The sequence below is a fragment of the Leishmania major genome, chromosome 22 (genome assembly GCF_000002725.2).
Source record: "Leishmania major strain Friedlin complete genome, chromosome 22".
NCBI classification, from domain to species: domain Eukaryota; phylum Euglenozoa; class Kinetoplastea; order Trypanosomatida; family Trypanosomatidae; genus Leishmania; species Leishmania major.
The window spans coordinates 238,563-251,952 of record NC_007263.2 but is presented as its reverse complement, the minus strand read 5'-3'; the positions used below and the strand labels follow the sequence as shown (position 1 = coordinate 251,952).

The following is a 13,390-nucleotide window of genomic DNA, read 5'->3' as shown; positions in this document are numbered from 1 at the left end:
CAGCTTCTCTGCCAGTGTGGGCGCGTGCGAGTATCTGCGTCAAGCACGCGTGCGTTGTCAGGCTCGTGGTGACAGAGACAAGGATAGAGGTCCTTCGTCACCTACACAGAAGCGTTTTGGAACAGCGAACGCTTGTGTCGAGAGGGTTGCACACGAAAGGGGCGGCGATCCATCAACGCATCTCTTCGTCCTTGAGAGCGGTAGCTTAGAGCGCCCGTTCCCCGTCTTGCTGGGCCCGCACACACACACACACACACACGCACACACACAGAAACCTCACGGATACAGAAATCGGGGGTTGTCTGGGCTTAGTCATGCTGCACTCACATCGACTGACGCTGCCGCTTCCGCTGATGCGGAGCGCCTGCGGGAGACACTCATTGCAGTCTACCCGCAACCGCGGTGCGTTCCACCCGACTCTCGCCGCTGCTGCTCTTTGTGTATCCCATCGCTACCGGAGCAGCACTGGCCCGACTATCAGCGACACCCGTGCCCTCGGACCGCAAGTGGCGTTTAGTAGCAAGACGGTGAAACTGAAGTACGAGGAGGTGTGGCAGCTGTGGAATGAAGGCAACCTCTTCTCGCTGCAGGTAGCGCAGATGCGGGACTTTCTGGCCGACGCGGGCATCGCTGTCGATCCGACGGCAAAGAAGGCGGCGGTAGTGCGACGTATGGAGGAGTACCTGCACAGCAAAGACAGCGCCGAGCAGCACGGCGGCACCGCTGCTATCGCGGGAGCTGCTCGAGGTGCCGGCAAGGAGAGCGAGCAGAACTACGGCAACTGGGCTGGCGCAGGCGTGACGCAGCCGGAGAAGCTGCTGGATTTGGCCCAGGCGGGCTTCTATCAAGGAACGGCAAACATGGTACCCAAGGCATTTCAGCTGCTCACGACGGGCAGCTGTGCCGAGGCCGTGGTCAGTCGCGTGAACACCTCCGCCTTCCCGGGATTCCCTGCCAACACAGAATGCTACACCCTCTCCTCCTCGGATGCGGCCGGGGCCCTACAGACACGTTACAGCAAAGTGCTTCAGTGGTGTCTGCTAAACATGAACAACCTCCGCATGGATGGCGAGCTTACCGTGGAGGTTGGAAAACTGCTGCTCACCCCCGCGGCGATGCGGTACGGAGAGGCTGTCGTGTCCGCCTACACGCTGCAGCAGCGCCTCCAGCTGACGAAGCCGTACACATGGATCGCCGCGATGCCGGAGAGCGCCATTCCCCTTGTGGAGGCGTTCTTGAAGGAACGTGGGTTCCAGCCCGTCAGTAAGAACGCGCGCCTCACCTATGAGGCCGGTATCAAGCGCGCCAAGGACAAGCTGGAGGTGGTGCTGAACGAGCAGATAAAGGTGGAGGGGGTGTATGGGGAGTGGGTGGATGTGCAGACAGCCTTCTGCACCTCTGTGGAGAAGCCAGACTGCCGCATTCTGCTGCGCTCGCGCCCAGCCGTCAGCGCACAGGATCGCGAGACGTACACCCGCATCCCTGTGATTGAGCTCGCCGATGACGACGTGAACGATGTGCTGCCGCCGGAAAACGGCCAGCTTGTCTACCTGTCCGAGAACGAGACGCGTCACTTCGAGCGGCTGAACGACAAGGGCATCGCCATTGTTGTGCGAGAGACGAAGCGGCAGCCGCTCATTGTGCTGCGGGACGAGGAAGAGGATCTGCGACTGGAGTACCAGCTTAGTGTCACCATCCCCGCCAGCGCTGGCAGCCACTCCATGGACGTTCGTGCGGTTGGCTTGGAGGTGCTGGCCCTCTCCGATGAGCTGTCAACTCTTCTGAAGGAGCCCTTCAACGAGGCGTACGGGTGCGCGCCAGCGCTGGACACCGGTAGCGTTGCCGCGACTGCATAAGAGCCCATTCTGGGAGGAGAGAGAAGCGGAGCAGGAAACAAGAACAGTGCGTGGGGCCTGCAAAGATGCGGACAAGATTTGATTCTCGTTGGATACATGCGCACCTGACACACCGGCTCCACCCGCTTGTGCATGTCTGTGTACGGCGCACTCATGTGCTGAGCGTTGCCCTTCGTTCCCCCTTCACTCACCGCTCGTCTTGCGTTGCTGCGGAGTATGTGACTGGCCAGCCTGCATCTTCATAGAAGCTCAGAAGAGGCGTGAGACTCGAGCCGGTAGCAAAAGGGTGGTGGTGGTGGTGGGGGGGGGGAAGTAGAACTCACAACGCAAAAGCCTCCGCTTCCGCTTCCTCGCCCACACCCTTCCCCTGGATGTCACGCCCTCTGCACTCTTGAGCGTTGTCGGGATGCGGTGGAACGTACGCAAGCGTTTTCTTTTTGGCTCGTCTTCGTCTTTTTCGAGAGAGATGTTCCGACAGGGTCGGCTTTGCGACGGTCTCCTGGTTGAGCGCCGAGATGCATGCAAGGACACTGGCACGTGCATGCGCAGACGTGGACGAGCATGATCGTGTTTTGCATGCTCGTGAATCTGCGTTTTCTCTCTCGGTGCCGGTGTGCCGGTGTGCCGGCGTGTGGTGGGATAGGTGGGCGGTGACGGCCGCGTGCACTGCAGCAGAGGCGCGCCACTTCTGCCGTTTTTTTTTCTTGTCGTCTGTGTGTTTTGTCGCCCTGTATTCCGTTTGTGTGATACTGTTCGCGTTTGCATTGTCCAGCTGCGTATATATATATATATATATATGTGTGTGTGTGTGTGTGTGTATGCGTATGTGTGTGTGGGAGTGGGAGTGGCTGAGTACGAGCGCCCGGCTTTGCTGAGAACGCTCCGTCTATCGTCCCCCCTCCCCCTCCCTCTCTCCCCCTTCTCCCCTGCGGCTACGGGTGTGGTTCGACGTTGCTTTGCGAGTGCGACGCTCGTTAAACAAGAAAAACGAAGGTTGCACACAACACAAGACACACACACACACACATTCACACTCACACACAAGGGAAAAAGGGTCTCGACAACATAGGAAAGAGAGCACAGGGTATGAGGGCGGGGAAGAGAATGTGTGTGTGTGTGTGCATGGCGGTAGTGGTGATGGTTGTCGCCCTGTCCGCGATTTGTCTTTGTCCTTCCTCACCTCTTATCTCCCTGTACTTTTGCTCACGGCCACGATCACGGGCTCTTCCTTGCCTTTTCGCGGTAGTGCGCGTCCGCACACGTCTGGCACCACGACCCGGCAGGACGGGCAGGATTACGCTTGCAGGGAAAATGTATATCGCTTCGCGTTTTCTGTCATCCGATGCGCTCCACGCCAGGTGTTTCTTTTTTGCCTTCTGGATCTTCGTGTCTCTCGCATGCGCTACTGCGACCGCGTTCGACTTGTAGGCCGACATTGGATGCTGATTATGTTCCCCGCTCGTCCATCACCTGCCTTTTCTCTCCCTCCTCTCTCTCTCTCTCGCTGTCTTACCCTTGTTCTTCCACCATACGCGCACAGAGAGCACACGCACACACATACTCATAGACACTTCTACACGTACAATAACTTTGCGGCGGGAGGATCAGTACGCAGTCCGGCATGGCATGCCACTTGTCAGCGCTACCACTTCGCAAGAGGGCGGCGGCACTGGCGGAAGCGCGTATCTGATTCACTCGATTTGTGCAGTCGATGATGTTACGCTGATCTTCGCCATCGCCTCCGCTGCAGGCGCCGACTCGGCGGCACACAGCCCCTATGATGCAGCGCTCTTCTCCTTTTGCAAGGCAGCCGATGGTTCTGAGAAGGCAATCCCTCGCGGGCTGCGACCCTCGCCTTCTGGTACATGTTGCACCGGCGGCATTCGTGATGCTCTTTACGCACGCTCGTTGGCAGGCTCGCGTGAGACCGACTTCTCGTCCAGCGCGCACGAAGAATGTGGTGGGTGTCCTACAGGCTGCAGCGGTGCGGAGGCGGCAAGTGGTGTCGGTAATTCAGTGGCTCCGCCAACCTCCGGTTTGCACTCGAGACAGTCGTGCGTGCTGCTGGCGCACTCAGCAGCGGCTGGGGCTATGGCGTCATTATCAGAGGGGCCAAGTGATTCCTTGGCGGCCCTACGGGCCTCGCAGTTGATGCACCTCTTTCACCGTAGTGAAGCAGATGCAAAGGCACCTCTCGCTGACGTCACCGCTGGTGCGCCACCAGCGTTTTCCCGGTCATCCTCCCCGCACCTTTCCGGTGACGCCTTGGCGGCTCTCCATGTGGTGCGGCAGGAGGCTTGGCAGAGGTCTTCCGACGCAGCGAATGCGCCGACGCCGCTTGTCACGGCTCATGATGCCGCGTCTGCTAGCGTGATCTCGACGGATGTGCTGTGCTACTTCGATTGCGGCTGCGCCGCCTTGGCGACCTTCAAGCTCACGCGCGACTCGCCACGTGCGGAATGGCTTGTGCAGCTGGGCGGGTGCGTATGGATTCCGTCTGCCGCGTCGTCAATGTCGGTACCGGGTCGCAGCGCCGGTGCCGTAAAGGGTTGGGCCTCTGCGCTGACATGGGCCACCGGTGCTCCTCTCGTGAGCTCGCTCGTGCGGCCGTTGCCTCCTACCGCATCACTCACCGCTTCTGCAGGTGCCCACCGCGACGGCAGCAACTCGTTGTTGGAGCTGCTCGTTGTGTGGTGCAGCCCCACTGTAGCGTCTTCCTCTTTGGCCTTCTCCTCTTTCACGGATGCTCGCCCTGTCGCGCGGTACGCCAGCCTTTGTTGCTGCAGCGGAAACTCGCCGACAGCGGCGGCGACCATGAGTGCGTGGCGGCTGGAAAAGCAAGCAATCTTTGACATGAGCGAACTGCTGCGCCTCGCGCCGAGGCAGTCACTGTCGAGTGAGGGCGTACACGACTCTGTTTGCTCATGCAGCGCTCTGCCCCACGCCAGCGTGCGCGGTCTCCACTGGCTGCCTGGGACGGCCGATTTCACGCAGTCGTACCCACTCCTCGCCGTGCTCTATGCAGCCCCCACCGTTCATTCTCGCCGCATCGACAACCTCCGCGGTGGCCCTCCTGAGCCGTGCCTGGACTCGATGGCCGTGTGCTACCTTAAGGAGGATGGTCCTCACTTGAGTGCCACCAGCGTGCCCGCCGCTGTCGTTCCCCACAAGGCCCCACCAATGGTGATGGGGCGTCTGCTGGTTGGGCCGTGGTCTGTGCGCGGACTTTCCTTGGCCCACCCGCAGTTCCTCTTTGCCACGGCGCTCGCTGGATGGCGCTCACCACCCTCCCGTCCTCCTCCCGCCGCGAATAAGCAGCGCGCTACGGTCGCCGCCACCTCCGCCCCCTCGGCTGCGCAGGCGTTTCGTGCGGCACTCCACTCCTGCTCCGATGCGGCAACCCCGGTCCTCGGCGTCTTTCAGCGTCCAGCGCAGGAGCCATACATGACGAGTAGCTTTTTCCGCAGCGTAGCTGACGCCGTCGTTCGCCGTGGACGCAGAGAAAAGACGTTGGCAGGCGCGGAGTTCTCTGACGGCGATGTAGTGCGCTTGAGAGAATTCCCACACCTCCAGCGTGCGGGTATTGAGCAGGAAGGCCTCCAAGCCCTCCGCAACTCAAAGGTATTTGCGTTCGTGCTCTATGGCGGCGACGGCGAGGTGGCGCGGTGTGTCCTCGACGGCTACGTAGATGACGCACAAACGACTTGGATGGACCCATACATCATGTCGGCGAACGTAGTCGGCAGCCCACGTGCGACTGGAAACCCGCGAGGACGCGGCGGTGAAGTGGAGAAGCGTACTGTTGCGCGTGTGTGTGCTCTTCTCTCCGAGAAGGCCTCGGCACTGTCCGCAGAGAGGGTGCACGGGCACAGTGCCGTTGTGATCACCATTCAAGCGCAGTGGACGCGAGCTCTGCCAGTAGTGGCCGAACGTCGGCATAGCAACGAGGTCCGCACCGACGGCGGCATCGGTGCCAGCGAACACTGGAGCTTCTCTCTGCATCTTTCACACAGACTGCGCTCATCAGCGGGGCCTGGTGGGTTGCTGCGGCATTCTTGGTGCGCCGCACCTCTAGCCATGATGGGCCGGATTCTGTGTTGGCGGTCTGCCACAGCGTCCGATGATGTTAGCTGTCTTGTGTGTGGATACGCAACAGCACCGTACCATGGTGACACCACATCCGATGAAGTAGATGCTCATCCTCATGCCCTTCTCGAGGGCGTCTTTGAGCTTCGGCTGAGCTCTTCCCTAATGAACGGCGGTGATGTTGGTGGCCGCCCGGCGGCAGTGACAGAGACAACGAACGCGGCCTTGGGCGTGGCCACGAGAGTAGGTGCGGCAACGTCGCAGCCGTCGGCTGCGTTAGCGAATCTTTGTCCGTGGGCGGTGGGTAGATGCACTCGAGTCCTGCTGCCTTCCGCCTTCTCGGGTGTTCTTCACAAGGCAAGCACCGCTGACACCCTCACCACCGCGTTCGATCTGCTATCGCACACGCCCACGTTTTCGGTTGCTGCAGCGAGGCTTGGGGCAGCCGTGAGTGACAGTGCGGTGCCAGTTGTGCTCGCATGGGTTGCCGGCGAAGCCCATGAAGCCGGCGTAGACAACCTCGCTCAAACAGCTCCGCCACTATCCGCCACCGCTACATCATCCAGGTCATCGCTACTGTCGTGCGTGAGGCAGCTGGATGCGGTGGCGCTGCTACGCAGCGGTGATGTTGTTGGTTGGAGATGCGCGAGCCGCTCCTCTGCTGCTGAGGTACGGTCTGCGGGTCATCTCCGTGGTGAGGGTGCGGTGCTGCACCTTGGTGCTATTTGCCATGGTCTTGGGCACGACGTTGCCCCGCCACTGGAGCAGCTCTTTCTAGAATCGCTGCTGAACCGTGGGGCCGGTGCCGATGTTGTTCACATGGAGGTGGTGATAGCGCCGGTGGAGGACAGCTCGCGACAGGTTGACCATCGGCAACCTAGCGCCGGCCTGTCACCGATGGAGGCTGAGAGCAGCTCGTTGGCGAGTGCTGTGACGGAGACGGCGGCGAAGAGCACGGTTCTTCTTGTGCTGGCTGTCGGATCGCTTGTCGGAGTTGTGGACCTTGCCGCTGGAGCGGTGGTCGTCGTACGGGATCTTCGCGCGGACTTACGCGACTTACCGGTGCGTGAGGATGGCACAACTCATAGTGGTGATGCTCCATTAGCGACTACAGATGGCGCTATCCGTGCCACCGCAGCAGTACTGCGCCTGCAGCGGCTTCCTGTGGCCACCCCATGCGGATGGATGGCTCGTGGTGATGCGGCTCAAGAAGGTGGAGGCGCCGCTGTCGGCACGTCCTGGTACTTTGTGTGGCGTGGTGTCAGGGAAGGGCAGCGGGACCACTCCTCGCTGACCTTTGTGCTTCGGCTTTCGTTCCTATGCTTTGCGGACGTCGTTTCGGCGCACGTGGGTGCGGCAAGCAGCTCTGCCACTGGTGGTGCTACGCCTGCGGCTTCTGTCCTCGACACGGAGAATTCGACGTTGCCCCTGGTGACACTCCAGGTGGACGCGTGCTGGGCAGAGGAGCCCAAACCGGCGGCTCGCAGCAACGTTGTCTCGTCTGCCTCTACTCCTGCTACCTCTCACCATCTCTCACTGAGGCACGCCCCCAGCTCTGCTGTTGCGTACTTTGGGTGGCTGCCGTGCGCCACGGGGTGCGTTGACAACGGTGTTGGTCGGGCAGCACCGCGTGGCACAGCAGCAAACACGGGGAGTGAGTCATCTTCAGCTGAGGCAGCCGACTCTCTGCCGTTTCTGAGCGTGTGCGATGCCACACTGCTGCGATCGCTCTGGCCAGCCATGGCGACAGACGAGATCAAAATGTCGGTGAACCAGAACTGTGCCCCTTCCTCTCCGCCGTCTGGCACCGTCGCCCCTCGATGTCGGCCGCCTCTGCGGTTCCTTCGTTGGGGCGGTGTCGTGCCACGGCCCTCACTGCCCTCATTCTGTTTCCTTTACAATCGAATCGGCGCTACTTGCGTGATGGAGCAGCTGGCCGGCGGTGGGGCAGCAGCCGGAATCGGCATGCCACTAAACATTGTCTATCGGTGGCTTCTCGGCGAGAGACGCGGCGCCGATGCCGCCTTGACGCCACCAGAGAGAGATCGAGACGTAGACCTGCCCTACAGACTGCCGTGCCGTCAAGTTCTGTATGTGTCCACCTTGAGGCTCGACGTACGTGCGGTCAGGGAGCATTACGACGAGCACGAGCCGCTGCCTCCCGACAGGGCAGTGTCTGGCTCACCACCAGTAGCTGCACCCGGGTCTGAACCAGCGCGCTCCTCTTTAGATCCCACCTCGTGGCACGTGCTCTTGTGCACCTTGTTGCTCGACAAGGGCGAGCAGGCTTCGAAAACAAACTGCTCTACCAGAACGTTGTCTGGTGTGTCGGCCAGCTTTGACGTCGGTGCGGTTGCTGCTTCTGCGACGAGGATCGACTGGAGACAAAGTCGAGCGGCCTCGTATCTGCTGTGCGGTGTGCCTGCGTGTGCGCCTGTCGTGCCGCCCCAGCAGCAGCCCGGCTCTGCCGCCCCAGCACACCACTCCCCCCTCTTCACATGGCATTGGATCCCGCTTTATGTTTCCACATCGTTCCCTGCTCCTGACAGTAGCGGTGGAGTGCAGCAGCATAATGTGCCGCTCGCCGTCACGCGCGTTCTCCCTTCACCAAGGCGTTCCTCGGCAGCAACACTGTCGTCCACCGGTGCGGCGACTGCCATCGCAAAGAACGTCCGCCACGGGGTGACGCCGCGCTCGTACTTCTACTGTGAAGGCATACTGTGCAGTCCTGCTGCCGCGGCTGCGCCACATGACCCGCATGCGTGCTACTGCCTGAGCGTAGAAGGCGATCGTCTGCGGCACCTTCTCGACCAGTCTGCTATTGCCGCGTCGACGGAGGGAATCGAGCAAGTGTACATGTATGCCACCGTCAACCCTGACCTCGTGCGTGTAGTGGGTGCATGATTAACCCTAGCCACATGCGCGTGCCTCGCTGAGTCACAGCGCATGAACTGCACAGTTAATGCCGAAAAGAGGCGAAGACGATGCAAAAAAAAAAAAGGTGTACGCACGCGCACATGCACACGTTGCCACTTGCCCCCCTCCCCTCCCTCCTCCTGCCAATCCGAGACGGAGTTACGCGGATTAATAGCGGCACAGAGTAGACCCGCAATCTTAAAGGATGGAAACTTGGGGACATTCGGGGTCTCTGGCAATCTTCAGAGGATAGGAGGGCGCGGGCTGCAGCACGTTGTTCTCTGTGTATGCTCCGCCACCCACTCCCGTATGCGACACATACCCATCGACTCCTCTGGCTCGCTCGCAGCGAGCAGTGTGTGTGTGTTTGGGGGGGGAGAGAAGAGGGTTAAGGAGCGAGCACGGTATGCCCCGATGACAGCTGCGTCGCCTCCACCCTTTCACGAGTGTCGTTCCTTCCACTGCCCGCTCATTTTTTTCTTCACTTTTTCGTGTACGCACCTACACGCGTATGCGCATTGATGACATCAGACTCCTCTTCTCTAGTCCACCTCTTATCCGCTGCTTGCGACGCATTCGATTGCCATCCTTCTGCTGCGTCGCCGCCAGCACACCCACACCCACACCCACCCATCCCCACACACCAAACTCGGCCCTTCAACTCGATTGAAACTGCGCCACCCTGCGCACAGAAACGTCCATCAGAATTCACCCATCACGCACACACATACGAACGCGACGAGCAAAGAAGGGCGAAAAGAGGCATATCCGGCTGCGCGACACCATCGCTGCGAGTGGTTCTTTCCTCGCGCGCCTTCTGTGGCGTTTGTGCGTCCGCACACGTGTGTGCGTGCGTGCCTCTCTCTCTCTCTGTGGCTCTCTATGGCTCTCATCGTTATCAGTTTACGGGTCGATTATACCCCTCGCTTTTCCTTTTTTTCTTTGTGCTCTTGATCCGCGCGTCTTCGAGTGCTTGTGTGTGTGTGTGTTACGCGTTGATTTTCTCCGTACCTTCTTCCCTCCAACTGCCCCCTCTTTCCTTCCCTCCCCGCCCCGCTTGTCGCTCTCGCGTTCGCGCTGCCTCTCCGTCTTGTCCCTTCCAAACGACGCAGGATACAGCAGCATACCCACCGATGTGCATACGGACGTGAGGGTGTTGAGGTCCACATCTTTGCTTCCATTCGATGTGTCTATTTTTTTTTGCTGCACCTGCCCCCCTCTTCTCTTCTCTTCTCTTCTCTCACCTCCCATCGCCCCTTCCGTCCTTTTACCCTCTTTTGTTTTTTTGTTAGCTCTCTCCTTTTCGTGTGTGCTTTTTATTCTCAACTAGTTCGCGGCACTCGTGCGCGTCGGACACCCTTTCCCCCTCTTCGTTTTCGCTAAGGAGTTGCTTCGACTCGGTTCCTTGTTCCTTCTTCCCTGCTCTCTCTCTCTCTCTCTCTTTTCCTCATCTCCATCGCTCGGCGTCTAGGACCTTCCTCCCATACGGTGTCTTCTAGTGCTCTCTCCTTCTCCTCCCTGCTTCCTTGTCTTCCTGCACAGACAGCTGCTTCAGATTGTGGTTTACCGTCTCTGTTGCCGCGGAGCTCTCCGCATGGACCCTGCACCCTTCCCCCTCCCCTCTCAAAAAAAAAGGAAATCAATCGCCCGAACATATATCCATCAGCACACGCTGACACTGCAAGGCACTGCTCAGGCGGGGCGAGCGGCAGCGGGAGTGAGTTGTGCTGACAGATCTATGTGAGCGGCAAGCTAAGAGAGCCGACACACTTGTCTGTCGACTGCTTCGACACGTACACACCGCGCCGACGGCGTATACGCAATACCGATAGGCGGGAAGAGGGTCTCTCGCAACGTCAGCGGTGCGGTGCGTACCATTCAAACGTCAAGGGGCGTGTTGTGCTGCTGGCCAGTATCGCGTGTTTGCCCTGTAGCGCATCTGTGTCTCTCTTTCACATCTCGCAGCGCTACCCGGTGTGTTGTCGTTCATTTTTTTTGTTTGTTCAATACTTCTCTCTCTTTTCGCCGTACGGTCTGTACCTGTGCTCGTGTGCGTGTGTGCGCTTGATGCTTGCATGCTTCCTTTCGCATTACGTCGTTTTCTTCCGTGAACTGCCCATCACTTGCATGCGCCTACGTTGCTTTTCGGCCGCCTTCACTGACATGTCTTGATAATCGTCGTTTGTACTTGCCGTTCCTTATTCTGTATCTGCTGATTCTCGTTTTCTCATCACACACGCACAGAAGCACACGCACAAGCCTCCGTACACCCTCACACCGTTACAACATACTTCCTTCCCTCTCCAACCCTCACCGCCACTTTTGATTTCGTTTTTTTTTTCGTTCGTTGCTGTTTTCATATTGAATTGTAATGCTTTGTAGTTGTGGCTCAGCTTGGCTCAGCTCTCTTTTGTTCCCACCCTCGCCCTTGTGCGAGTTCGCTTCCTTGACGCACCCCCTCTTCGGTATCTCTCTCTGTCGGCGTGCTTGTTCGGTGCCCCATATCAGCCTACCATACAAAGAAAAAGGAACGACGCCAGGTACATATATACATATATATATATGTATATATATATATTGCATACTTCTAACGATATATAGTTTTGTATTGTTTTTGTTGTTTTGTCGTCTGCATTCGCGTCTTTCGTTTTTTTTTCTTGTGTTTCGACGTCTTGGTCTGTCCTCTTTCCTCCTGGTATTCTTCTTATCTGCGCTGGCTGTGGTTGTTGCTCGTGCGCGGCACTGTTTTGCTGGATTGGTGACGGCTGTTCGAGTAGTGGTTGCCGATTATTCTGACGTTTGCCGATCCGTTGAGGGCGGATTCTTTCGGTCACACACACACGTATACACATATATATATATATATATATATGTATATATGTGTGTGTGCACGTGTGTACATATAGCGAAGGAGCTACGTCATTTGTTCGTCCACCATTCGTTCTTTTTCTTCAGTGTGTATGTGTGTGCTGTCGTTGTTGCTGTTTGCGTTAGTCTTATTCTTTGTCTACCGCCGCTCTTGGTAGGTCCGTTGTGTGCTTCCCGGCACACGCGACAGAACCCCTCGCCCTCTCCCCTTCCCCCTTCTCCTCTCTGGTCTGCTTCTGCTTTGGTTTGGTGACGTTATGATTTAGGCCTTTCTTATGGTTGACACGTCTCTGTCACGCCTCCCATCCTCCCCCTCCTTCATTGACGCCCTCCTCTCCGCGGGATACACCCCCCCCCTCTCCGTTTTTTTTTTCACCGGCGTCCCTTCCGCTCCTCATTTGCTTGCGTGCTCTTTCATTTCGGCACTTTGTCGACGTGCCCCTACGCACACGGTCGCGCTCTTTTGCTTTGTGCCTTTTTTCCTCCAGGGAGGGGAAGGGTTTGCCTGCTCCTACCTTCCCTCTTTCCCACTTCGCTGCTGCGTCGCCCTCCCTCCCTCCCTCCTAACCTGTCTGCGTGTGTGTTTTGTTGTATGCGCTCTTGTATCTTGCTTCTCTCTTCCGTGTCTTGGGGCGACTTCCCTTTTTTAATGGTTTGCTCTTTCCCCTCTCCTCCCCCATCCTTTGGTTGAGTCGTTTTTTTTTTTGTTTTCGTGTGTGTCGTTCTCTCCATCTCATTCTCTTCTCGCAGAGGTTCTCCTCTCCTCCTCCCCCTCTTGCCCCCCCCCCCCCCATCACCACCTTTCCGGTGCGTGTGCTTTCTGACCGACGAGCAGCGTACTGTTCCCGTGTGCGTACTGTTGCCCATTGGCGTTGTTGTTTTCTCCGTGACGCCTCACCCTCTGCTCTCTCGATCGAACCCTTGGGGCCCTCGGACGGTTTTCGTGTCCTACACAGACACACAGACAGCGGACAAGAGCGAGCTACACGGGTTTGGCTTCTTTCAGGCTCTTGGTCCTGTTCAAGCCAACGCTGCAGCCTCTTCCAAAGAGGCTGAAGAGCTGTCTACATCAGAGAGGAAGGGTGTTGGGATAGTTATACCGATCATATCACTGCAGCAAACGGAAAGACGCGTAAGTGAGAAGAGGACGTAGCAAGCGGCTATACACCGCAAGCACGCGCACACACACGTGCACGTCTCCAGAGCCTTGGATCAACTACAGTGCAGACACAGAAACGGAAAGCCAGGGGAGGGCACGAAGAGAGCACAGCGAAAGAAACAGCACGCCTACACGACACCCGCACCGCTTCAGGAAGCGAATTTCTTTTTTTTTTTGGCGAACTCGAACTCCTTGTGAGCCTACTACCGTCGCTCGCTCACAGCTGTGGTCGTGGCTGTCTTTGCCGCAGCGGACGCGGTCGTACTCACCCTTCGCACCCGGCAAGGAGTGCGAACAAGCGAAAACCACCACCTCTACAACAGAAGAAGCCATACCAGAGAGCAGGCGGAAAAAAAAGGAGCGAAGGGAGTGCGTCTAGTCGGTGCACACGTCAGAGAATCCACCCGATACCACTTCCCGGCCTTCCTCCACTTTCGTTGGTCTCCGCCGTCGAGCGCTTGGCATTCGTTTTCGTTTTGTAGGTTTCTTGCGAAGTGCCTCCCGT

General features: G+C 58.4%; 2 protein-coding genes across 2 annotated transcripts; both read left to right on the top strand.

Annotated features, from left to right (window-relative positions):
* Positions 1-353: 353 nt before the first annotated feature.
* LMJF_22_0650 (conserved hypothetical protein) lies at positions 354-1,856 on the top strand (the record flags this gene model as incomplete). Its single annotated transcript, XM_001683164.1, has 1 exon — positions 354-1,856. One exon carries the CDS (start codon positions 354-356, stop codon positions 1,854-1,856), a length of 1,503 nt encoding a protein of 500 aa, XP_001683216.1.
* Positions 1,857-3,482: 1,626 nt separating this feature from the next.
* LMJF_22_0640 (conserved hypothetical protein) lies at positions 3,483-8,846 on the top strand (the record flags this gene model as incomplete). Its single annotated transcript, XM_001683163.1, has 1 exon — positions 3,483-8,846. One exon carries the CDS (start codon positions 3,483-3,485, stop codon positions 8,844-8,846), a length of 5,364 nt encoding a protein of 1,787 aa, XP_001683215.1.
* Between the last annotated feature and the right edge of the window lie 4,544 nt (positions 8,847-13,390).